Source organism: Watersipora subatra, chromosome 2 (genome assembly GCF_963576615.1).
Source record: "Watersipora subatra chromosome 2, tzWatSuba1.1, whole genome shotgun sequence".
NCBI lineage: Eukaryota > Metazoa > Bryozoa > Gymnolaemata > Cheilostomatida > Watersiporidae > Watersipora > Watersipora subatra.
This window is the reverse complement of record NC_088709.1, coordinates 2,033,625-2,061,543: the sequence shown is the minus strand read 5'-3', so window position 1 is coordinate 2,061,543 and position 27,919 is coordinate 2,033,625. Positions and strand designations below refer to the sequence as shown.

Sequence of the window (27,919 nt, the reverse complement as noted above, 5' to 3'; positions counted from 1 at the left end):
CACATGGAATATTACAGGATATCTTGATAGCAAGGAATACACATTGCTAAGCAGTGCCACAAATAGCATCACAATATAATATGCTTATGTTTCTAACCACCTTGGTCAGCGGTGTAGAATTGCATGTTTTATTAGATTATTCAAATGAGGACGATTCAAACAGCAATTATTCGCAGGTCTATTATTAAGCAGGCCACAGAGGTTACACATGGTGCAAAACTAGTATCGGTCCAAAGTGGTGAGCAAATCATTTGTGAAGGTATGTAATTTCTAGCGAAACGTGGAGATGCGCAATGCAATAGCGACGAATAAAACAAGATCACTATTACATGATCAATATTTCTGTAATCAATCTAACTGAACTAATGAGCTGCCTTCGGAAACGAGCTAGACATGGGTGAAAGATTAATTACGAGCAACAAAACTATTCAAGGACAGGCAAGAACATACTGGTAACAATTTATGATAATGGATGATAAAATGGACAGTCATGTATTGATAATAATTTAATATAATTGATGAAAAATGGGCGGCATCAATAAATAAGACTGCTTGCTTGCAATGTTTAGTCAATGTATATCTACAAATGTTCATACACAGAGATGGTGCTGAGCCAAAAGCACATTCACATCAATTCATCTCCAACATCTACCAATACTAGTTTGAATACATCATATTTGTCCAACAACGAGGCTGAGCAAAGCCAAGACCTCTCCACCCAAGCAATGTTCTTGCACAAATGGCCAGGTTAGATACCTAATCTCTCCAGTTATCCACCATACTTGCATATTACAAAAATATTTCATCAGGGGCATAGGGTCAGCAAGGCAAAAGCCACAATGACTTGACAAGGATCGAAAGGCTGAGGCAGTGACTGCCCTGGAGAGCATGAGGCTAGGCTCTCGACACTGATGATATCATTTTAGTGATCTTGTCATCATTGTCAATAATGGAGTGCTTAACAGCAGCGATGAGATCTAACTGATCAGCAACGGCTTGGTCAAGCTCTGCTAGCGTCACCTTGAGAGGCTCTATGGAGCCATCTGTCACACTGTAAACAATACTGACATGAGTGCATGGCAAGCACAGGTATGGTGGCTGAAAATGACATAAAACGTCATTCATAGAGCCTTGGCTCCAGAGCACACAACAAAAAAGATTATAAATTCCAGCAGAACATGGCTATAGCTAAAAACAAACACTTCATAAACTGTTTGACAGCATTTGCTTGTTCTGCATCGGTTTTTTATTCATGCAGAATTTGATATACAAAGTTGATCTGTTCAGTTAGCTTTGCATGCTACAGCCAGTGTAAACAAAAGCCATCATATGTCGAACACTGTAAAAAAAGCCATCATATGCCAAAGTGATCATATTTTACATGTGACAAAAGACACTATAGCACAAAAATTGATGCCGTTCACATGAATATAACTATGGCTTTAATAAGAATAGGATTGATATTAAGTTATTGATGAGAATAGAATTAATATTAATTTATTGATGAGAATAAGAATAGGATTGATATTAAATTAATGTAGTCTGAATTAGTGTTGAAAATAAATCTGTCTTACAGTTTATACATCATAAGAGAATGTTAAGTACAATGTTTAATTATGGTAACCCCAATTGTCAAGAAACCTTATAACAAGCTTTACAAAATTGGTGCCTGACAATGAGAAGGAGATAAAATAAGTAGAAGTGATTAAAAAAACTTATTTGTTTCGACTCAAGTTATTATTATAGGTAAACAAAAATGATTGTTTTGACCAATATAGTAAGAAATGCATATATTGGGTTTGAAGCAACAACAGTCCTATGTTTTAGCAACTTAGGATGAATCTACCTAACTGGATAACTATCTAAATCTGAGCCTTCATTTGGAAGAAATGCATCCAAAGTATTATTTGCAAACAATCATCTTTCATTAGCCGCTTTCTTGAATGAGCCAATGTGAATAACATTCACACTTTCAATTATATCTCAAGAAAAAAGTATTTCAATCCTGTTGCAACTGTGGCAATACGTCAGCAACACCCAATGGAGCTATCTGACAAAGTTTTATTGTCTTGGACAAACAAAGCTGACACCTGAAACTACTCACTAGATTCTCTCGGGCTAAGAATTAGGTGAGAAAACAACTCCCCGAGTTGAATCCGGCATAGGCTTTAAAGTTTTAATAAAATTATGCTGAAAAATATATTTGTTGTAATTTTGCTTTCATGTTAAAGATGGTTGAATAGACCTGTAGCCTTGACAAGATGAATGGTTGGTAGGAGGCTTGACAGGGATAGAGATAATCTAACCTAATATCCCTTAGTAACTCCACTTTAACCCAGCTTATCTTACTGTGTGTATACTTTTCTATTTTTAAATTTAACATTTTCCATATTTTGTTTTTGCCTATCACCTCCAGCTAGTCTGTTTGAAATTGTTTCAGGCTATTTTTTCTTTGATCGCTTTTACTTTTCGCTTTGTGATAATTACCAGATTGCTTCATAGAATTAACAAAAGAATTATCCCAATATTTCCCATAAATTCTTATTCTAAATCGCTTTCTTCCTTCTTTGAACATTACATGTAGTTTTAGATTTCAAATCTTTAAAAGGAAAGTATGGAACACTGTTAGATATTGTTGGTATACTGCAGAACCAGATTTCTTGAAGGAGAGCTGAATGCATATGTTCCCTATGCACCGATTCACAAAACAGCAATGCTTCGGGAAACTTGGAACTTCATGAGTTGGAAATTATTTGGGGCATGCGTAAAACATTCACTCAAATTTTGCATCATGTTTGAAAATTTGTATGCTAAGGTGATCATAAGTAGAGGCTTGACGGTGTGCAATCCATGCATTCGTACCCTGCGCTTACCAATATACCTAATTAGCCATTTATTAGCTGCTCTATTTATTCTGAACATGAATAATACTAAATAGTGTAAATATATTACTTGCTTCCTGCCCCCATCTAATGCATGCAGAAACAGCGATACTTATAAGATAAGAGAGCTAATTCATGCTGATGCATAAACACTGACACAAAGTAAAACTACCCACCCCATTTCCTCTTTTATCTGCATTGTAAGTTTGCTGTTTTCAGCTCGCCACATGTCCCTCTCTTTCTGCATAGAATGTAGATCTTCCTGTACATAGTCCATAATCTTCCCGAGTGGATTGGCACTTCTTGTGAGAGCTTGGATACTGTTCCTAAGTTTATCAACCTGTAAAGATGAGAGCACCAACTTTACTACCAAACAAAGACTTATAGGCTTAGAGCCAGGGTCATATGGGACACAAGATACAAACTGCATAACTGCTGTTGGCTTCAGTACAATCACATGAGTTTTATATATTGCTCAAGCATATGAAATACAAATAAATCATTTTTTGTTTTTCATCAACATAATTTACGGTATTACGCAAAATATCAACATGCATTTTTCCTAAAGATTGTAATTGCGACTTTGTGAAGACTATCCTAACAAATTTATAGACTGAAACAATCTATTGAACAGTCTACTGAACGGTTTATTGAACAGCACTGGTGTTGCTGTTTTTATGCATCTAAAAAACTAGGTTTGGCAAGAAAAGTCTTCAAGTAAACAAACAGAAATGCCACACAAGAACTACAACGTCCATCGATAGCTCTATTACTAATTCAGCCCAGCAGCTCTGATATCTCAATGAATAAGCGAATACCAACCTACCTCCTTCCTAACCATTTCCTTCTCTTTGTGTCTAGTGACATCATTCACCGATGATTTGTCTATTTTTGTTTTAGTCTGACTCGGTTGTTGCTCTGACTGAGCATATTCCTTTCTTGACTCTAGTATCTTTTTCACAAGACCACCTACAGAGTAGTGATAAGGAAAGTAGTTGACCAGGATCTTCAATGTTTACATGTAATTGCCCAGCTTCTACCGCACACCGAGTGACAACAAACAATCAGACCACCTACCATGCTGACCATCCTCTTCAGAAGGTGGTGCCATGGTTTCTTCTCTTTCAGGAACAAGAGTATCCTGCGTGCCCTCTTCTACCATAAAATTATCATCGTCTTCCTCCTCCGAATGGGCAGCATTATCTATAATCACGTTCTCGACTCTTTGGGTTCGCGCGCTGTCGACCCTGCAATGGAGAGCTTAAGTAGGCAGTTGTTCTGTCATGAATGGAATCAGAAACCAATATGAAACAGTATTTTGACTACAAAACAAGTGTAAGCTATTTAATAGAAACCTTTCTGTGAGAGAATCCTGCATCCCATCTTGGCGTTTCACTCTTGGAGGGGCAGGTCTGGCACTGTTCGGCCGTGCTAAGCGCCTCCTACAAGACAGCAGAGAATATTAATTGAAAATATGCAGATGCAAAGCTCGGCATACATCTAGTTGTTGAGTGGCTTCAGTTGCATGGGAGATCATAACATAAAAATATGGTGAAAATGCTACATACGATTGCTCGACTTGTGGAGGCACTATGGACTCCTCCTGATTGCCCGTTTGCATGGTCCGAGGCTCGGATGAACCAGCATCATCTGTAGCACAAGAACACAAACTAGACTGAAGCAGACATGAAACATTACGGCTCACAATAGCTCAGTGCAGCAAATCTCCTCTCGAATAAGTTAAATAATATAATAATAATATAGTAGGAATACAATTGGCTAAACAAGCCGAGTGAATAAAATCAAATGGCAGGTAATTGACGAAATCCCAAAGAATTTTAGACAAGCCTTAAGAAGCAAACATAGGAGTGGTTTGATAACAGTTCTATATACTCAAGCTAATACCAGCTGTTTGCTCTGACCCTGGGCTCCATTGTAAAATAACCAAAGGTATCAACATCGATCATCGCTAGCCACTGGATTAAGAAGGCAGTGCTGGGATGTAGCGCAGCGTTACAATGACTGAGCTAATGTGACTATCTATGAGTACTCTATTAATTGATACAAGCGAACTAATATGTGATTATCACTCTATGACACACACAGATACACTTCTTAGTTAGATTAGCGCAGTGAATAAATGCAGTAAGTTGTATATTGGTTTGAGCTCTTTAGTAGCGGATGTAGTTGGTATTTATCTATATGCCCGTTTAATGCTCGAAAAGTGTTTTATCATAACAATCAGCCTCATCAGTTATTCAAATATAAAGTTTTCACAAAGTTGATGTAACAGTGATGACAAACAACAAAAAAGCTTCACAAAAAGCTCCAATAGTAGATGTTTGTCTTTTTTTTAGTTCATAGCTATTAGCCTAAAATGTTTCTATTTATCTTACTGAGGTGATGCAAGATCGAGATGAATTTTTACACTGAATAACATGCACACGGTATCAAGTACGCCACTCAGCAATGTCTTTATGGACTGTTACTGCCATGTATACAGTATGAAGGCATAAATGTTTTTATGGACTGTTGCTGGGATGCATACAGTATCAAGTGTGCGAAAAGCTACAGGAGTGATATAAGCTTCATACGGGTAAAGTATGCAGATGAATTTAGTAATAATTTTGCTGTCTTTCAAATGTTACCAACTGGTCAAGTGATTCAATATGATTAAGAAAGCTTTATGAATTTTAGACTCAAATTAAAAGGCTACCAACCTACGTCAAGACTTCTAAGCACCGAAATGATGCTATGAGAAATAAGCAACTATGTAAAGAATTCATTTTACGGTCACTGATCAGTGAAAGAACCCGCGCTTTACATGTAAGTTGACTGATGCTAGCTGCTCCCGACTCTAAGGCTATAAAAATCATACGAAGTGGAGCAGGTGTGATGAAACTAGACAACCAAACTCCTTACCAGCGTCTGCCTCGGGGTCAGGTCGACGGCCTGCAATGAAGCAGAAGAGCAGAGGGAATAGGATGGCGTTAGTGCAATTAACGATCTTCACAGAATTGACAAACTACAGGTAGTTAGCATAGAAATCTAGCAAAGATTTACAGCTCTCCAAACTATCGGACGAATAAACATGATGCAACAAGTTTGTCAATCCTGCAGTGCATCACACGGAGCTAAAGGAGCTAAATCAATTAACACAGAAACAGCAGAACTATTGATTAGTTAAAATGAACAGAAATGGAATCGCCAAGTGCCAAGCGGGTAAAGGGCAAAAACAAATATTATCACTGAGCGCCGCATAAATACCATACAATGCGCTAGCCTAGAAAAGCTGTCTGTTCGATATTGCCAGACACAAAATACTAGCACATAGAATTTGTTCGTTCAATATTGCTACACGCAAAATATTTCAAAAACACCGATTTCAGACGCAAAATGCAGGTTTGCTGTAGCTATCAACATAATTTTGCTTGACACGAAATACCGATTGATGATGACAAGGCAATATTTTAATCAGTAAAACATTGAACTAAAAACAACCAAGTACCCTTCAGTGATTTGTAATCCAATTTGTGAATGAAAGGTTTGCCTGGCCACACAGTTGTTTGCCGCAGAGAAATAACCCGTCCAACTGAAATTGCCAACAGTACAATTACAATAGCTAATGTGGTCATAGATCCTAAAAAAGGCAAATCCAAACACACTCAAGTCATCTAAGAGCACAAACTGCAGGAACAGGAAGATAGAACAGCAAGTACAAACGTCTTGCATAGACATGGAAATGTTAGTGATAACAAATATTATTAGAGAGCCACTGCAGACAGATGCAATAGCACGAGCTCCAAGCGCAGTAAACATTGAGGGTGGTTTTACAAACCTTCTCTATGCCTTCTCCGACTCCCCTTGGCCGATGAAGGACGAGGTATCCTATTCGTATGAGTCTCCTATGAAGAACATAATTCATCGTAAAGACAAACATTGATACGTAGTTACGATAAACACAGGTGAACACAGACATCTATATCTAGTTACAATATACACACAGGTGAACTAGAGACATCGATATCTAGTTATGATACACACAGGTGAACTACAGACACCGATACCTAATTGTAATATACACAGGTGAACTGCAGACAGTGAAATCTAGTTACAATACACACGGGTGAACTACCGACATTGATATCTAGTTACAATACACACAGAGGTGAACTACATACATCGATATCTAGTTACAATATACATAGGTGAACTACAGTGAAACACCAACATGCTGAGTTAATGAACTCCAGTATTTACTTTGTACAATGAAACTGTCACAATTTGAAGCGAGTATCCTCATGAGAATGCATTCTATTTTGTTTATTTGCTCCAAAATTCGGAAAACATTAATAAATATTTCATGGCCACATCTGGCACTAACACAAATGCCTTATATAAAACTTTGGAAAAATCTAATACTAAAAACCTAAAGCACATGTACAGTAGACACTCGCCATACAATTTCAATTCCTTCCAGTGTCGGCGTTGTGAGGCGAAAATGTCGTATAGAAGGGTATAGAAACACATAGTAAATATCTAATGCAAACACTCCCTGGTAAAAAATATCAAAATTTTAAATACCGTAAAACCTCTAATTGAACGCCACCTCTATTTGAACACCACCTCTATTTAAATGCTACGTCTACTTGAACGCCACCTCTATTTGTACGCCACCCTGGGAAATGGGTTGAAAAATAGACCGCCACTCTCCAAGTGAACGCCACCTCCATTTGACCGCCACTTTGACATTATTTGATATTTATGAGCCCATAGTATCAACTGATCAGTAAAAAAGTGTCAACAAAATCGTTTTAATAATGAATCGTATATATCAATAACAATTAATTCTCTTGTTGTCCAATTCCGAAGTTTTTCGTTTTTTCAAAGCAACACCATAGCAATAATCAATAACTGTCTCAGGCTATGGTAACTCTTTGTCTAACCCGGTCTTTCTACTACTAAGTAGCCTACTACTTCATATATAAAAGACGGTTTAAATTTATGATGATAGATGAACTTTCAGAGCAACGCTATAAAAATAACTAATAACTGTCTCAGGCTAATAGTAGTTCCTTGTTTAATGTGGTCCTTACACTTCGAAATAAAAATTATAAAAACGGTTTAAATTACAATGATAGATGGAACTTCGAAAGCAACTCCATAGAAATAACTACCAACTGTCCCAGACTAATAGTAGTTCCTTGTTTAACGCGGTCCTAATACTCCGAAGGACATGCGTATAAAAACCGGTTCGCAAGTTTTTGGACTAAAGGTTACGCAAGTAACTTTTAAGCGTTGCATTAGTGCTAAATGCAGCGAGTGAAAGTTTTGCTCGGCCAAAAGTGTTTGGACGCTAATATCGACTAGTTCGGCAGTGCAGAACAAGAGTTGAGGCTAGAAGATATTGTGGAAGATATTGGACAACTAGAAGATGTTCGCTCAATCGAAAGCTACAATAAGAACGCAGCTATTCGAGCAAACGATGGAAATATTTTTGTTTTAAAAATGTTTATTTTCATTTCTGCATGTAATATAAGTATGGATCACCTATGTCACTTGTTCATGAATATATAATTGTATCATTTGATAGATTATTGTCGTATAACTTTTAAATATGCAGATTTATAGCATGTTATTTAATATCATTTTGCGGCTATCTTAACAATTGCGGCTAGCTTACAATGGATCGATGCTCATAACTCCACTTCTATTGCACAAAAAAAGCTAGTTTTGGCTGCAAACTAGCAAACATATCAGTGAGTGCAATGATCTTTTATTCAACAATGTTAAATATAGATATAAAATAAAAATAAGCCGTCAAATTTAGAATGAAATAAATATTGAAAATGCCAACAAATTGCAAAGAAGGACACCAGCTATAATATCATCGCAGGTCAATTGCAACCAATAGATATCAACTGTTAGAGATATTTCTCGGCTTCTTGACGCACATTTATTAAGAAATCTTTGACATGTTAGAGGTAAGTTAGCAGATTTATTGCATTCAAAAGGTTTAATATCGCTCCATCGAAAAAAGAGCAAATTATAGGCAACATTCGCTTCGCACATATTAGGGCTAATTAATTTATCTTCCAAAAATTCTGACGGGCCAGTTTACACATAGACCGCCAGCCTCTAATTGAACGCCGCCTCCAATTGACCGCCACTATAAAGGAAAGGTTGAAAAATAGAGCGCCATGGCGTTCAATTAGTGGTGTTATGGTAAGTACCGTACATAATAAAATTTAGCTGAAGTAGTAAGTTAACCTTAGCAACGACAGTTACCTACAGTAACTTTAGCGTATTTAGTGGTTATGGTCGGCAATAAACTGTAACATTACAACGTATCATGTGCAGCGTGTACCATAGGAGTTCTTACCTTCGAGACAGACGTATAAAATAAATTTTGAATTTAACCTAAATGAATTTAGCTTATTAAACACATACTTGAAAGTAAGCAGAGATGTTTATAAGGCTTTAAAATATGACTAAATTAAATTCTCATCCAAAAACTAACAATTCAATTCCCAATTCTTTTGCATCATATGTGGTGTAAGAATCTATTCAATTCACTATTCATTACAAAACATCACAATTCAATTCCCAATTCTTTTGCATCATATGTGGTGTAAGAATCTATTCAATTCACTATTCATTGCAAAACATCACAATTCAATTATCAATTCTTTAGCTATTCTAACTTCAATGATTCAATTCTCCTAAATAAAAAAATCAATTCTTACAAAATATAGACGCAATATATCGGAATAACAATAAAACTCAAGTGCTAATTTAGCTATACGCATTGGCTCAGCCTATTGACTGTTTGTATAGCAAATATCAACAATTTCACTACGGATTTCATTGTTTTTCGGATGTAATGAAGTCATGCCTACCTATTTTTTCCTGGCATACACTCAGTATTTTTGTTCTAAAAACAGATTTTTTGTTATATAACTTCAACTTGAAGCTCCGTAGAATTAGCAAAACATTCTACCCAAGAATCAATGCATTTGAAAAACAAAAAGAATGTTTAATATTTTTTTAATTTAGTGAAATCGGCTGTAAAAAAAAACGCTATCGTTTTTGCAGTTTGACCAAAACGCAGACACACATTTCTAATATAAAATGTAGTCAAAATATCTTTGGTCCAGTGTTGAAGAATTTCACTAGCAGAAATGCTTTTTCTTTTTATTCATCTTAAACTGGAATTAAAATGAAACCACGATTTTATGCTGTTTTGTGAGTAAAGGAAAAGCTACTTAACATGTTTGATTTTGGCAAATGATATTCTAACTTCCTAAATTTATTATGGGAAAGTTTTAGGTGAATCTGTTAACACTGTTAATACTACGAATGTTTTTACATAGGTAGAAAGGTGAGTCATTATTAAGGTTTTCCCATCGAATTAATGATAATTGCGAGCAGTTATAACACTCATAAATAAGCTTATTATCGGTGCACAGACAAACCATAGAGCCATACTATATTAGTGCATACTGCGTTATTAGGATATCACTGTTTGCGATGGACTTTCTGTCAGCGCAGTAATAATAAAGGGAAAGATTGGTGACTTTTGACTCGAGTCATTTTGCTTATTGAAGATAGAAAATCGAGTCAATACCTCTATGGTGACAGTAAAGATTCAATTCTTACTGGTAGGATGCTTTGAGTCGATACAATTCTATAGTAAGTAAAATATACCAGAGAGTCGATTCAATTTAAATTATTTGTAAGATGGGCATTAAGTCTTGCGTAAGCAAGCATGTTAACTCGGGTGCTGATCTCTGCGGCTAAGTTTTAGTATGTATTTCACTAAACTTTAATTTTGTCATCATTCAAAATTTTATCACCTATCGTTTCTGGTTTTATTTTCACCATAACTATAACTACTTATAACAAATAATGCTGAGCTGAGAGAGCGAGCATTGCATCACTTTCAGGCGTTGCAGAGGGATTTCAGCGAACAGCGTATTCGCATCTTCGTTATTCTGACAGATTCAGCACACTGACCTGACTGCCAAATTTGAATTTCGAGAAAGATTTTTGTTAATAGTGAAAGGCGACAAAAATGTCGTATGGTGGGAACGAAAGATACATTGTGTTCCACATCTTGAGGCAAAAAAACTGTGTAATAGGGACATCGTAATTCAAAGGCACACTGTATATTTAGAAACTAAATTAATAAAGTAATAACCAGTAAGAAGAGATCGTTGTTGTTACTCTACGTGAGAGACACGTGAACAGAAGCGTAGACTCAGAAGTTTCGCTAATGGGTTATCAGAAAGGAGCAGCGTAACTTGCCCCATATATAGTTTCAACTATCGCAATGTACACATCTTATTAATGTTCTCCTCAATTTCCACCAGCTTTATTATCTTCACCTACAAAACTGTAACTATATTCTCTACAGCTGGCACATTTGGAGACAGAATGTAAAAGAAAACGAACCTCTTCCGCTGCGTGTGCATCGTCTCCCACATCGTCCCCCCTGGCTGGTTTAGAAGTTTTCTCTGATTCGTTTTCCTAGAAAGCAACAAGACAAGCATGTATCTACTGAGACAGCCTACAAGGGGTAAGTCAGAGCACGGAGACATAAACTGACAATTCAACATATAAAATGATACAATCGCCCGTATAAAAGTGACAGGTTTATAGGCATCAAGATACAAAGGAAAGACATAATAAAACAAGTTGAGGTTATCTGGTCAAGGACATAATCTAAATTGTGCTAAAGAAAGAGCTTGCAAACACCAATACTATACTTAGATGTAACGGTTAACAGATTACTAACAGCACCTACTGCTTCCACGGAGATGACGCATGCTTATATGCCCTTTATGTGCTCAATGTTACATCATGCATAGATATTTACTGCTTACAATTCATTGGAACATCTATTATCCATGTTCAAGGATTTTTTTGCAAAAAACGACATGAAGTATTTTTAATGTCAATTGGAAAGTAAAGATTATCAACGTAGTACGTAACTATATACATGTATATATATATATCTGCTCAATATTCAAAACTAAATTTAAAATGTTTGTTGTAATGTGTTGATTAACGGCTACATGAAAGACAAATTGAACAGCCATTTTTACTGCTTCACCACATGTCAGTTGTTGCCACTACATGTCAGTTGTTGTCACCATATGTCAGTTGTTGCTACCGCAAGTCAGTTGTTGCCACTACATGTCAGTTGTTGCCACTACATGTCAGTGGTTGTCAACACATGTCAGTTGTTGCCATCACATGTCAGTTGTTGTTACCACATGTCAGTTGTTGTCAGTTGGTCAAGGAGTGTAGAAAACCTTTTTCTTACTCTTTTATCCAACACGAAAATGAATAGAGACACTGAGAGGGACATGCAACATACGAAATTCTGTCCTACAGCTCACTACCTCATTCATATCTCTATTGACTTGAGCTGGCTCCTCTTCCTTTTTTCTCTGACCTTTTCCCGATCTCTCCCTCCGCTCCTCTCTTCTATCAGCCTTATCGGATGACTCCTTCTCTTTCCTATCTCTACTGGATTCTCGGTGACGACTTGACTCCCTCCGTCCATCCTTACTCGAATCACGATGCCTCCGACTGTCTTTATCCCTATCCTTCCTATCAGTACCCTCTTTATCCCGTTCTTTCCTATCAGCTCTATCTTTATCCCGTTCTTTCTTGTCCGAATTCTCCCGGTTTTCCTTATCCTGTAGAAGCCAATCACATGAGCAAACGGTTCGCTATAACTTCGCAAAAGCATAAGCTAATGACCAGAAAAGCTGAAAGGAATCAATCAGAAGTAAGATCACTAGAGATGAATATAGTTCAATAACCATCAATACATACAACCAACTCACTAACATTACAAACAGCGTCATAAAACTTATATGTACGACAAACAGCCTGGACCAACAAATAAATGATTGGAGAGAGTGAACAGAGACACTGACATGAACAGCAGACAGTCATAAACATAACAGAGGAAACAACACAGACGCCAAAGAAAGCAATACACAGCAGAGGCTGTAAAAGACAAGATACATGATTGGCAGCATGCCACCACAATAGGTTCACCGACTTACCTTTTTACTGGCTGACGATTTCGCAGACGTTTTCTATAGAAGACACACGCACACAACTGTCAAGGTATTAGAAACTGGGAATGCTGCTACTAATAACCCCAGTCCTACTAAATACTAAAAAGTTTCATTTTCACAACTCTATGAGAAAATAATTAGTGAAGTACAGATAACTATAGTGAACTACTTATAAACTAATGTGTTCAATGTACATGTAAATAAAGTGATTGCATTATCTAAAACTGCTGCCACACCTCAGTGCATAACCACAATTCTCTTGTAGCTGAGAATCTCAAACTCGCCATCAAAGTAAAACAGACAGCTGTTAGCCGTCGGCCGAGTTGCTTTTCTATTTTGTTTGTTTAGGCACATTTATAAAGCATTTTTATAATAGTTGTACTTGAAGCTAAATACCTTAATATATATATTATACATTCGTGATATTGTTTATGTATTAATAAGAAACATTTAAACGCCAACAGTACTTGTTAAGTCTTCTATGAAAATGTATACTGACATCCTATCGATTATGTATACGGACATCCTATCGATTATGTATACTGACATCCTATCGATTATGTATACTGACATCCTATCGATTATGTATACTGACATCCTATCGATTATACTGACATCCTATCGATTAAGCCAGAAAACTCCCTTGTGAAAAAAAGAATAACTTCTCCAGAGCCGAATCGGAGGTAGCTTAGATACAGGGTTGGCATAGTAATTCCCATGGTGGTTATTACCGCCGGTTTATACCGCCCCGGGAAAAACTCATTTTTGTCCGAAAGTGGGAAAAGCGGGAAAAACTGAGAAACCTCTTTTTTGACAAGTTGACTAATGCTTAAGCAAAGAATAACAATACACTTATACCATTAGCTGCCATAGAGCTTCTTTATGGCTCTTTAACAGTACACAGGCTAAAAAAGCGCATAACCTTATAATTGGTTTATTTACTAAATATAGAATGAAAAGACCAGATCACAAGATAATATTCATTTAGTTAAATATATTAAATAGTAATATTGAATGAAAAGCAAAATTGATATGTGTGAAACATGACAGTAAGCATTTTACAACAATTAGAAAATAATTGAAAAACGAAAACATATGAAGATAATGCCGAGTAGTCGAGACCAGTGAACTGAACCAACGGATTAGAGTATTGATAATTGATTGTCTAAGAAAGGTTCATCCTTGTATTCGGCTGAATCATACTCTAAAGAAATTGCTTTTAGGTTTTGGTATCAAGCTACCAGTTTGGGCGCTTTCTCCACTCCAAACCTGTTGCGCAGCATGGTCTGCACAAAGGCAAAAGTGCTAAACAATACACATCAAAACAGTTCTATTATTGGATTGTAAAAGGCTCATCGTTATTTAATGTTGGCCCGTACAATGGGTGTTGGTTTTTTCTAATTTTTTCCACTTTTAAACACTATTATATTTCTGTTGCTTGATATAAATATGAAGTCACACAACTAAGTGTTTAGTCCAATTTTCCATTTTTATTAAATTTCATTGTTTAGCAAAATATTTGGATAAAAAAATTCTGCTGTTATGATATTTCCCGGTTTTTACCAGTTGTTCCCGGTTTTTACCAGTTTGTCCCGGTTTTTAACAGTTTTTCCTGCTGCCCTGGAAAAAACAGATTTTCCCGGGAAAAATGTCAACCCTGCTTAGATATGAAAAAGCATATTAAAGGCAGAAAACATACCTCGGTCTTGTCCCTTTTCTTTCTTCTGTCAGCACTCTGTTCCCTGTCCTTCTCCTTGGAATCTTTAGATTTGGACTCACGACTTCGAGAACTATCAGCATCTCCTCCGCCCAGAATCTTCTTTACACAAGAATCGTTGTCAGGCTGCAGGATATAAGAAAGTCTTGTAAAACTGAGGCTAAAGGAAAGAAGTACTTTGTGGCCATTCTAGCGGTTTTCTTACGCATCTACACAGTCACCTGATATGAGAAGACAGTCAACACAAGATCAGCGTGTAAGCGCTGGAAAAGTAAAACAGCTGACCTTTTTCTCGATGGCAACCGCTAGCGTCTGTAGAAATTCATTAGTCTTTTCTGCCTCTAAACCAGCAACAACCTTTGATGGCCTCACTGACAACTTAGCACCCGTCACAAGCACTAAAATAATAAATGAACATTGCCAGGCCACAAGGCATGTGAGGGAGATGTTCATACGCAGCTGATAACTACAATCATTACTCACCAAGTGACAGCAAAGGGGGTGTAAATGAGGTATAATTATAGCGGCTAAAACCGATAAATAAAAGCAGTTTATTTAAAAGCTAATTTATTGGAGAGCACCAACACGCTCTATGGATTAGTAAGAACCTGAGCTATAGCAATTGGCTCGCCAAGAGCGCGAAATACAATGATTCGTATATCTACATTTCTATAACTTATACATGTGCGATAGATAACGAGCTGTAAGTGAACTGTACTTACCTGTTATGTCAATAGCCTTCTGCAGAAACGCAACCTTCTCTTCCTTAGTCTATAAAAAGAACCAACATAGTGTCATCTCCCTAAAGAAACTCACGGAAACTACGTTCACAGAAAATAATTTGAGTCAGCATTGTGCAGATTTTTGGAACTGGTGAAGAACTGACGAAGAACTGGTCAAGTGATTCAAGTCTGAATAATTATTAATTTATAGTTTCTACGACAGAATAATTAAGTTAGAGTTGAGTACTTACTGTTATGCTTTCCGATGATGACTCTTTCTCAGTAAACAATCCTTTCATGAATCCAGTTTGACGTATAACCTAAGGAAAATATAATATACACTTGAGGCAGCAACAAGTTTGCTCAGAGAAAGAGTACACCTGAGACAGTGCTGTATGTGTACACCTATGTATGGTCTATGTGTACACATATATATGTTCTATGTGTACACCTATGTATGCTCTATGTGTATACCTATGTATGCTCTATATGTACACCTATATATGCTCTATGTGTACACCTATGTATGTACTACGTGTACACCTATGTATATGATGTACTATGTGTACACTTATCTATGTTATGTACACCTATATATGCTCTATATTTGCACCAGTACCTAAAGCTGATAAAAAGAAACCTAAAGACCTACAGGTTCACCGAACCAATAAAATCCAGTGTGTATTTGTATGCGTCACACAAAATAAACTTAAGACATATTAAAGCTGCAGTTCCTAGTTGTAATGCGAAACGAACTAGAAAATCATTTGTATACAATGATATACATATTCTTCTGCACCGCTGAGAGTACTGCGGGTTTATGAATAGCTTAGGTTTCAAGCAGTTATGTTGGTACGCATTAGTAAGCGTCTCGTACTAGATTACTGTGACAAATCAAAGAACATTAAGTTTTGTTTTCGTAGTAAATAGCAATAACATTTTCAAGCTTTTAACGATTCAGAAAGATTTAGTCAAAAATCAAAGCACTAGTTTATATATATATATATATGTTTATATATGTTTGTATGTTTATATGTATAAAGTGATGATTATCATTATAGTGTGTAATATGGCCTATCTAAAAAACCATAACTCTGTGCAGCTTTTAAAATTATTTGAGAGATTAGAAGATCTATAAAAAATGGAAAAATTACATTGCAGATATTGTTCATCTCTTGAACGCATCTACTATAATTTTATTATAAGTTTAAATTAATTTTATTATAAATTTAAACATTTCTAAATACATAGATATATATTGTCCTAAAAAGTTCTCTTCAGGATATCTCTCATAACTGGGTAAAAGTATTAAAATTTATTAATTGATTTGTTTGATATACATGGAGTTACTGCAAAACAACATACCAACAGGGAATGCAGCCAGACCACATGGTAAGTATATAACATATACAAGCAGCAAGACGCCTAAAGACATCAAAAGATCCAATAATTAGAAAATGCCAAAAGCAAACTAGAAACTTCAAAATTGGAGGAATCAATCAGAGAAATTGCATCAGAACCGGATGGTGAACACCCCAAAAGGATGATGAAGCAATTAAACCTACCAACCATCATCACCAGAAAACCACCAGAGAAACATTAGAGACGAATCAAATGAGTGCATACATATAGATCTGCCACCCTTGTCAAACATGACCTAGATACCAGGAGTAAGTCACGAGCTCCACCCTACATGCCGACATCACGTGCACCAGCTGAAGACTTACACAAACAAGATATATCCACATCCCTAACATAGAGCATTGAACCTTAACCCTCAACCTACACTCACAGGCTAGCCATCCACATGCCAGACATCTATAAAAGAGAACATCTCCATCTATCGATCTTTCTCTCTTCCCGAGGGCCTCCTTGGACACTCTCCCCTTTGCCTGCTGAGGAGTCTCTGTCTCTCTCTTGCCTATGGAGCCTCATTCTCCTCCACCAGCTGAGCCTTTACTACACGACTATCTCAACTGCCAAAATCTCTACCTATGAACTGTCATGACTCTCATTTGACTGTCTAGAGTCTCTGGACAGACAGCCGTACGAGACTGAGCAAACAAGCATGGACATTAATATTTCTGTCATTAATAGTATTGTTTTAGAGTTTTGTTAGTTGTGCATTTTAATTGTTGACTTATACAATAAATAAGTAACTTTTGCTGGTAAATATCGGTATTGCACAAAATAGCTTAACACCTTCACTTGTACCTGAACGAGGAATAATCAAATTAGTTCCCACAAGCTAAGCAAAATTGTACAAACTAAACATTGTCAAAATAAAACGACAAAACAATTTTAACACTGATGTTGTGAGTAGATTTGGATTAGTTATGCATAACATAATTTCTCCACATACACCCATAACAATATATTTTGAGCACTGATGTGAGAGTTATGGCAAACTTGTATAAAACCATGGGAGACCTTATAACACGCAAATTGCATTGCACAATAAACTCATGCTAAGTTAAAATCTTAAAAAACTGAATTTACCAAGTCACATCTACCAGCAAAATAATAATGCAAACGAGTAACAAACTTACAGATGTAAGAATGTCATGAAGGAACCTGAATGGTGGACGGTTTAGCAACTTTTCGGTTAAGGGTGGTTTTTTTCCAATCAACTTTCCAAGAGAATCTTGAGTTCGTTTTACTATGTCTTCATTCATACTTGATACAAAGTAGAAAAAATCACAATCTCAAAACGTTCGTTATGCGAAGACACGGCGAGCCCGAAAACGCTGATGTTGAAAACGCTGGGCTTTTCCAAAATAAATTCAAGCAAGAATGTTATCCCACAATGCGCACCAAGCATGCGCTTCACATAATTTCCGGTTTATTGGCATTTAGTAACCATAGAGACTCCTTGTAGAGCGAATACTGTTTTAGCCTGTCTTGACAAGCCGTTGTTTTTGCGTAGTTGTCCCCCCGTCGAGCGGCGAGCAACAACAGCTTGTCACAAGACGTACTGCACCTGATGCATCAGCTGCACTTATAGGGAGTTGTTCTCTTCCGTCTACGCGGCTTGGCCGCGATGTTATGTCGGTCGCTCCATTAGTAATCATAACGAATTTCACGCAAAAATTTATGTAGAAAAAAAAACCAGATTACAACGTTTAGCCAAAGACCAGTTTCTGTGATAAACTTTAGTAAAACTTAAGAATAAAATAAGCTCAAAATAAAATCCATAAGAACAAATAAAACTGACTGATACAAAAATAGAAATAAAACTGACTGAGCGCACAAATAACGACAATTTTAGTCGCTGTTGTTGCCTAAGTTCTCAAATTCTAATAAGGTTTACTTCAGAGAGGGGTCACCAGTTAAACGTTCTTATCTTAATTTTTCTACATAAATGTTTGCGTGAAATCCGTTATGATTACCAATGGAGCGACCGGAATAACATCGCAGCCGAGCCGCGTAGACGGAAGAGAACAACTCCTTATAAGTGCAGCTGATGCATCAGGTGCAGTACGTCTTGTGACAAGCTGTTGTTGCTCGCCGCTCGACGGGGGGACAACTACGCAAAAACAACAGCTTGTCAAGACAGGCTAATACTGTTTGCGCGCACTCTTTCGCTTCACGCTATAAAAGTACCGTCTAGCAATCTACGCATGATATACCGCAAAATAAATTGTTAACTAAGTTGAAAAACCTGCACAGATTGTGTCGAAGAAATGCAGCTCTATTGTCAAGTATATGTACTTATGATTAAGCTAGATGCAAAATATTATTACGGCTCCTTCATTTAACCGTCTCACTAAGAATAGCCTGATCTAATACTAACTTTTCTATTCTGTATAAAACTGACCACCACGGGCTAGCCTAGTCACGCACTCAAGGATTTCCGCCACACACGCACAAAACAACAGTTGCTTCTTTTTTGTGTGTGGCGGAAATCCTTGAGTGCGTGACTAGGCTGGCCCGGGCAGACCATTTTGTAGGTCGTCACCAACTATCAAATCGTCAGCAGCTAACTGTTACACCAAGAAAAAACCTATACGGCCCCGATATTGGAGTTGCAATTGGTTAAAGCGAACAGCAGCTTACAAAATACATGATTTTACTAATAGGATACTGAGAAAATAGCGATATTCAGTAATAAGCTTCAGAAAAATCATCCTACTCAGAACGTTAGCCCCCCTAATGGGCCAATAGACCATTTTGAAAGAAACATATTTATTATCAAGTATAAATGGATGTGTACTACAAACAATATATGATACTAAATAAAACAATTACAAGAGATTGGAAAAACAAATAAGATTGCAAAAAACAAGATATGGAAGGATTCACGAAGAGATCAACTAAATTAGAGCACCTTGCAAGTGTCTTCATAAGAAATTCTAATAATAAAAAAGGTCAGTACAACTATTGAATGAATATCAAACAGCAACATTCACAAAAGAAAACCATCTACATAAATTTAGATGACCTATGCCTATCAAATCTTTGAAAGTTGATCTTAATTAGTTTTTTGCTGGTAAACCTGGATGAGGTCACATGTTTATCAAAAATAAAAAGAACATGTACCTAAATGCAACGATCATTTATGAAACTGGCAAAGGCTGTTACATTCATTTGTAAAATCTTAGACTACAATCATCTTTTACAACGCCTTGAAACTACGCAGGAGTTGCTTGTGTGGTTTAAAAATAAACCATAAATCTATGAAAAGTTACTGTACTGCTAAGTTACTGTATCGGCTGTACTGAGGGGTCTTCGATTAATCATCTTCATATACGACTGAAGAACTGAGATTTTGGGCTTGAGCAAGTTCATTGGCCATGATATCACAGGAAAGCTGTATGTATTCCAGACCCTGCATTAGAACAAGCTCTTGAAATATCTTTCACCACTTGGGTAGTCAAAAGCCAAAGACAATAGAAGAAATAGAAAAATAATAATAGAAAAAACATAACCACAGCACGAGAATGCAAAACTGATGCATTATCTACATAAATGTGAGTGTCTGTCGCTCGTTTGTCCAGTTATAGTAATAAAATACGCATGAACTAAACCTGCTTCGTACTGGATTTGAACCAGGAACCATTGGTTTTGCATACAGGCGGGCTAACCACTACACCAAGCAGCCACATTGCTATACAAAAAAATAATTGTACACACGCTTATTACATCTGCCAATGGCGATCGGCGTCTTTAATGGTGATTGGTTAAAATATCCACGCTTCATGCTTGGAGCAACTTATTAGAAGCAAAATTTTACTAGTATAAAAATACGGGCCCAGACTTCCCTAAAATGCTATAAATATATGTATGTATATACACTAGCCGAATGTTCGGCGTTGCATGGGTGTTAAAAAACTACATTACCTGCCACTTATAAACAGTGGCAGGTAATGTAGTTGCCTGCCATTTGCCATTATCCTGGCACATTGTCATTGGCTAACTTGAGTAAGCTAGTATATGTATTGTTAAACTTACTAATAAGAACCGTATTGTCATAAAGCAGCATCGCAATGCGAATTTTAACCAGATAACGACTCATATCGCCAAATGAATCCACTACATTACACGTCGCTCAATGGGTTAGTTTATTGCCTGGTGAACATGAGGTTCTCAGATAAAATCTTTTACGGTAGATACCAATCACTATAGTTGAACAGACTGAACAACAGACAGAACGACAGACGACAAACTATGAGATTCATAGATATAGCATAAACTTGACTAAACTTACAGCATACAAAAATAAACTAACTCCTTCATTTAAAAATTAAGAATGGTAAATGTTGTATATGCTGATTTAAAATAAATTTTCAGTGCAAAAATTACTCGTGCAATGCCGGGCATTCAGCCAGCACCAAATGATAATATAGTGTCAATGAGATTAGATATACATTACATTAATGATCATGCTGTTGACCATGCTAGGATAATATCATTGTGAGCAAACTTGAAAAAATCTTATACTCTTTCTATGTGAAACAGTCATGTCCGTGAGACACTTTCTGTCCAAAACAAGACCTTCATTTGCCACTGCCAAGTCAATGCTAAAGACCTTCTGACAGCTGGCACACCATACATCATAAAATAATTATGAACAACCGAGAATAGCCTGTTCCGTGTTGTTTCTAGCAATGTACAAACATATAATATTTTTCACGACTTGAATATTAGCCTTCATAGAAGGATGATAATGTATATATAATGTATCACCTAGTAACTCTCATCGGCACTAAAAAGTCCTACCTTCCAATGTAAAGGCCTTTCCGCAATCCGCGTGTCTCGTAGGTCAAACTTGGTGAGACTTGACATCTCTAGTATGACATCATCAGATACGAATGATATTGGATTATGACGGAGTTGTACGATTGCGAGAGACTTCACCTCGCCAAGGCAGCTTGGAAACTCCTCTAACAGGTTTTTATCGAGGTTGAGGTAAGATAGCTTGCTCAAAGAAGACATGGACTTGGGAAGTGCTCGCAAACGATTCTCGGCAAGGTTGAGCCACTGAAGGCTACACATGCCGCCAAGGCCAGACGGTAACTCTGTTAGCTTATTGTTTTTAACCGAGAGCTTCTGCAGGTTTTCAAGTAGGCATATCGAATCAGGGAGATAGGAGAGTGAACATTCATTGAGCCAAAGCTGTGAGAGTAAGGAGAGGCGACCTATTTCGTCAGGAAGGCATGTGAAAGAGTTATTACTAGCACTAATATAGCTGAGCTTCTTTAGTGTACAGAGGGAGCTGGGAAGAAGTGAAAGGGAGTTGTGGTCCAATGTAACTTGTTGTAAATTCTAAAAAAACAGGTTTATGTTAATGATTTTGTAACTTGCTGACACAGGTCAAAGGTTTAATCAGTTTATTGCTCAGCATATTATCAGCATCTAATGGTATTGGCTTTGGATATGAAACTTATCAATTGACAGCTCTTAGATGCAAACATGACAAGATTGTTAAGGACAGCAGCAAAGTAAGCTGCCATCACCAAGTGGTAAACGTTAAATGTAAAATATTAGATTCATTGTGATTCTATTCACGCGATTATCACTAGTCTAGTGATAATGCTAGTCTGACCTCGGCATGAAAAATGGCAAATGATATCATAAACACATGATTACCCTTGTTGGCAGCATTGCTTGGTAGCATTGGTGACATGAAAATATTTCCACATAAACATGGCAGCCAAACAATCGAAGAACAAAAAGCAAATCATATAGAAAACAAATATGATCCATGAGAACAGAATACATAGTAATGAAGAGCGTATAACGACTCTTGACCTACCGGCAGTGAAGCAAGCTCATCAGGGGGTAAAATGAGCTTATTGTTGTTAAGGTAGAGGTGGGTAACTTGTGACACCTTACTAATCCCTACTGGCAGGCTGACTAGGTCTCTGTTGCTCAGATTGAGCACCTAGAAATATGCATGTGGAATTGAGATCAAAGGCACTCATATCGCATCGAACCGGCATTGTAGCAGCACACTTAGACTGGGTCATATCAACATTATAGCAGCGCACTCACGTCATCTTACATTGGTAGTTTCACCGTGCATTCACATCAATCACATTGCTATTGTGCTGCATGCCATGTTTAAGCTAGGTGGTAAGATGTGCTATATTCGATAGCTGGCCCGATTTCTATGAGTTTCTTTAACGTACAGTGTACATTAAATAAAATAGTTTATTGTAATAAGAATCATGTATGTCCGAAGACAAGGCTAGAAAGAGGAAAAAGATTCAAGGCCAAATTGAGGCCAAATATTAACGCTTTTCTATACCAAAGTTGCAGGATGGAGCGTCAGATTTGAAATGCTGAAAACTATGGTTCAAGGTTATTATAAAGCCCAGAACTGTCTAGTCTAAAGTCCAAGCAATTACCAGCTGATTTTTGTGGATGTCTAGAAGGGACTCCATCATCTTTCTCACTAGTATAGCATCACAGTAGATGAGAAAAATGGCTTTAGGTAAGCTGGAAATAAAAACATGGATAAGCTTTATAACGAAATATAAAAGACTGAAATCTGAAAAAAGGCTACCAAGATTACAACAGGCTAATAAGCTGTCTATGCATATTATGGTCTTATTATTTATGAAATATTTATAAATATACTTTAATACTGATGCTGATAATCCCCTGATCGTTATGAGTAGTCTTAGCCATGAGGTGACTGGTGATCTCAGCTAGAGTGAGGTTGTAAATTAATGCATATTCTATGTTCAGCGAGTCTCCCACGCAGATCCAGTGCTGATTGGTTGTTGAAAGTATTATTGAACAAAACTCGTTGCAATTTTTCATTGTTGCTACCTCATGCCCTTTTTTAAAGGCATCATTCAAACATTTTACTATGACCTATATTTTGAACCTTGTGAAGGCATTACCGCAAACTACATATTAGCATCACCCTAGTCAGCCGATATTGGTAAGCCTCCATCCCACCTTCATTGATGACAGAAGATTATAACTTAGTGCATACGGTAGTTACCAGACATATTGATAGTGTGTGATTCATTGCTCAAAATTTGACAGAGAGCATTTCAGTGATTTGTTAGTCACATCGCAATAACAGAAGTGGTAAAAAAACGGGTAATACAGTGTGAGTTATTAGTTTCTATATTCTCAACTATTTCTGGTAATCTTACTATAGTGGAAAGACCAAAGCATCCACTTTTCAACCCATTATACAAACCATGCGAAAGCCAGCAGTGAACAAGATTCACTAAGGGCAGCACTTCCTAGTACAGTAAACAACAAGCTTATTCGTGACACCGGCGACTATAGGATGAGTTTTCTGATAAATTTGATCGCCATTCCTAAAATGTTAGCACACAGATGCCTATCAAAGTTATAAAAATTTATGGGCTGCGTCTAATGCATGAGTTGAAGTCACGGCATGGCGTCTAATTGTTCTGGTAATGACAAGTCTAGAGATTAGGACTAATTTTTAGGCAAGTTTAGGAATACGAACTTAATGCAAAAAGTGATTTTTAAAACAAGGAATCATGAATAGAATATAATGCACATCGAGGGGACAGCAAGCCAAGGTTTGACTAGGAAGCAAATAGCAGAACCAATTATCTATGCGAGTCGAGGTCTGACACCATGTATATATACTATTATAGAAAGAGTACTCAACTGTTAGTCAATTCACTTCACATAGTGTCTTAAGCGCTCTTTCTTGCTACTCTTCATGAACATTGAAAAATGGCTTACAAAGAAGTCAGACAGGTCAGTAAACTTAGGGAATGGTTGATACAACTAAAAAACTGGGTTAACTACAGAAATCAAAGAAATATAGTTCCGACCTCATTCATCGAAATAAAAAGAGGCATGTAGCTAACGTTGTGGCCGGGTCAACAAATAAAACACCATACCTTTCACACATATGGAACGCATTAAATTTCAACAAGAAAATATTATGACAAGTCGATAGCGCAAACATTATTCCTAGCTGTGACAATCTTAATGAACACTTCACTGCGCAAAAAGCTATCGCCAAATATAACAATGATGAATTCTACTTTTAGTCAAATTTATCATCTGCAGCAGTCCAATTCAAAGTTTAATATTTGTTTCTTAGATTAACTCTGTTGTATTACTTCAATTGGTGTTTTTTCATATCTAAAACCTGTTCTTTGTTCCCATCAGTGTGCTTCACAAGACTATCATTTACACTGGAAATTCTAACTGATATGTTTAATAGAATTTTGGCTTAAGGTGCTTTTTAATGAATGGCAAATTGTGAGTTACTCCGATCCACGAGAAAAGTGATTTTAACCATCCATCCAACTATTAATAGGCCTATTTCAATTTAATCGGTTTTGTCGAAAAATTTTGAAAAGCATATTAATAAACATCTCGTCATTTCCTGAAAAGCATTAATTAATCAGTTCATTAGAATCAAGTTTGAATCTGATCATTTTTGTTAAAATTCAGTTCATCTCTGATATTTTGTCAGTGTAACCAGAGCGTTGTTTATTTTTAGACTTCAGTAAAGCCTTTGACTGTGTGAACCTATGAGAGCATCTATATAATAGGATCAAATTATTCGTTCATCACCTAGAAAATCAACAGATGGTTTACAGATACATACCAGATACGTACCTGATACGTACCAGATACGTACCTGATGCGTACCAGATACGTACCTGATACGTACCAGATACATACCTGATACGTACCTGATACGTACCAGATACGTACCTGATACGTATCAGGTACGTATCTGGTACGTACCTGATACGTGTCAGGTACGTACCAGATACGTATCTGGTATGTACCAGATACATACCTGATACATATCAGGCACGTATCTGGTATGTACTGTAAGGAATTGCGCAGCATCAATGCCTAGTGGCTTTCCCCATCAGCCTGTTTTTGCTGTGACTGTTTTGATTGCAGTTGTGTCAGCAATGAAAGGGATGTTCATAGGTTAATTACTTTATGATAAATGCAACTTGTCTTTTGTGTTGTAACCCAGTAAATCAGTTCTTAGCATACAGCTACGCTAGCAACATCAGAAAATGTAGCTTTGATTTCTTGTTATTATGCTACATACATATAGCCAACAGATCACTGATATAGAAATATTACAGAATAAACTAAAACACTAACTACTCTCTGGAAGACCACAATAAGTGTCACAGTTGGTTGGAACAATAAACAGTTATATAAGACTACTCATCCATCCAATCAGTCTACACTGTCAAAATTCAGAGAGATAGTTACAGTGACACTTATTTGGAGAAGACGAGCTGGTGAACCATCGACATTTATTTGGAGAAGACGGCGTACCAGTACCGTATATACAACATAACTCCAAACAAGCTACGTATACACCGATAACACTCCATGCAAGTAAACTCTACGCCAGTGGCAGCGGCTGACCTAGAAAGTTAGCACAACACAAGAATGATACGTTGGCAGATGTCCAACCTCACACTACCTTTGATGAGTCTAACAGATCACAACCACTACTCAACAAGAGAAACGCAGACCAGAGAAGTCTCCAAGGCTCTATGTTGCGAGTGTTTAATTGTGATAACCATTGACACTGAATCTGGAATTAGTGACGTTTACATCTGAAACACACTCAATTAATCTAATAACTGCTAATATTTCGTGCTACCGCCGCGCTACTAGCTACGGAGTCCCAAATTCTAAACAAGCATTCACATTCAAACACTTTTGATATTTTAACATCGGTGATTGATAACATTGGTTATTTCCTATTCTAATTTATCTCTGAGAATTGATGTAAACATCTTAGCCATTACTGACCACAACCGTACTCAGTTGATCAAAACAAAGGGCTGGTGTTATAAAATAGCCATAAGCTGACTTCTAAAATTCGAGGGGCAGCTGGTATTTGACTTGTTTGTGTATTCCTTATGATTAACCCTGGGGCTTGATCACCTGAGGCTACATAAAGATTTCTGAAGTTGACACAGCAATCAAAATATTTCCTTTCAAAGAACATTGCTGACTGCTGCCAAACATTTTTAGTGAAAACAAATTAAGGAAGATATTTTTGAGACTACAAAAGGTAGGTGCTCAAAACGAGTACAGAATTTAGAAAGTACTAAAGCTCTGAATGAAAACAGAGTCTATTAGCCATTCTATCAAACATTACAGATCAGAGCTGACTAATATCATTACCCCTCCTAGAAATGATAGACTAGGACAGATCTATGTTGAACTAAGTCGAATGCTCTCAAACCTAAACGAAATCTATGAGCAGGTAAAGAAAACAACTCCAGATATTGATAGGGCTATAGTGATGGATGTAGATACTATATCTGAAGAAATTAGAGCATTGCAAGGCCATGTTTTTGATAGACAAACCAAAAGGCCAGCAAATTTGGAAGAAACCTTTTCAGCCACATTGTTGACAGATATTGGCCATGCTGCCATTACTGGTGAGACAGATGAACCTGCTGCACCGGTAACTAATGAAAACCTTGCTGCTGCATCTGTCCACTCAAGCAGAACACCCCGCAGTGTTACATCACGCAAGTCATCAACCTCTCGTGACACCAGTAAATCATCTACCAGCTCTGCCCTTCGATTTCAAGCATCTATGGCCAGAGCCAACATGGAGGCAAAGAGAACACAACTTCAAGCCTTGCAGGAAGAAGAACATCAAGAAGATGAACTAGAAAAGTTAAACCAAGAAATGCAGGCAAGAATAGCAGAAATGAACTGCGAAGTTCAGAGAAAAAGGAAGGAAATGGAGATGACAAAACTTCGAGCTGAAATAGCTGCTGATGAGCGACGACAGCAAGTGCTAGAACAAGCCGCCGCAGAAGAAAATTTATCGCCAGTCCTAAGACCACCGACAGTAGTCCAAAGGTACATTACACAAAATGCTAACACCACGCAGTTACCAGCTCCATCTTTTGAACAACTGCGAGAGACAATTTACAGAACTGCAAAGATCACAACTACCAACAAATAGACAAGGTAAGACACAATCTATACAGGAGAACACCCATGAAACCAATCAAGCATTAAATAGGCCAGTTATCACAA

At 37.0% G+C, this 27,919-nt stretch overlaps 2 protein-coding genes across 5 annotated transcripts in view; both read right to left on the bottom strand.

Annotated features, from left to right (window-relative positions):
- Positions 1-469: 469 nt before the first annotated feature.
- On the bottom strand, positions 470-18,189 carry LOC137387082 (TRAF3-interacting protein 1-like). 3 transcript variants are annotated; one of them, XM_068073374.1, is made up of 16 exons: positions 17,968-18,189; positions 15,670-15,738; positions 15,419-15,467; positions 14,982-15,094; positions 14,679-14,822; positions 12,965-12,997; positions 12,290-12,589; positions 11,337-11,411; positions 6,721-6,787; positions 5,805-5,834; positions 4,451-4,532; positions 4,238-4,324; positions 3,960-4,129; positions 3,709-3,851; positions 3,059-3,222; positions 470-1,051 (listed from the first exon to the last, which is right to left on the bottom strand). In XM_068073374.1, exons 1-16 carry the CDS (start codon positions 18,091-18,093, stop codon positions 895-897), a joined length of 1,809 nt encoding a protein of 602 aa, XP_067929475.1. In that variant the 5' UTR covers positions 18,094-18,189; the 3' UTR covers positions 470-894. The 3 variants fall into 3 exon arrangements, with proteins under 3 accessions (XP_067929475.1, XP_067929476.1, XP_067929477.1); XM_068073375.1 differs by lacking the exon at positions 5,805-5,834; XM_068073376.1 differs by lacking the exon at positions 12,965-12,997.
- Positions 18,190-19,631: 1,442 nt separating this feature from the next.
- LOC137387569 (leucine-rich repeat protein SHOC-2-like) overlaps positions 19,632-27,919 on the bottom strand; it is a 30,287-nt gene continuing 21,999 nt past the window's right edge. For both annotated transcript variants that reach the window (XM_068074030.1, XM_068074029.1), the window contains exons 2-5: positions 23,269-23,359; positions 22,674-22,802; positions 21,638-22,183; positions 19,632-20,246 (exon numbers count right to left, since the gene is read on the bottom strand). In XM_068074030.1, coding sequence (XP_067930131.1) covers positions 20,151-20,246; positions 21,638-22,183; positions 22,674-22,802; positions 23,269-23,307 — 810 coding nt within the window. In that variant the 5' untranslated portion in view covers positions 23,308-23,359 and the 3' untranslated portion in view covers positions 19,632-20,150. The remainder of the gene's footprint in view (positions 20,247-21,637; positions 22,184-22,673; positions 22,803-23,268; positions 23,360-27,919) is intronic.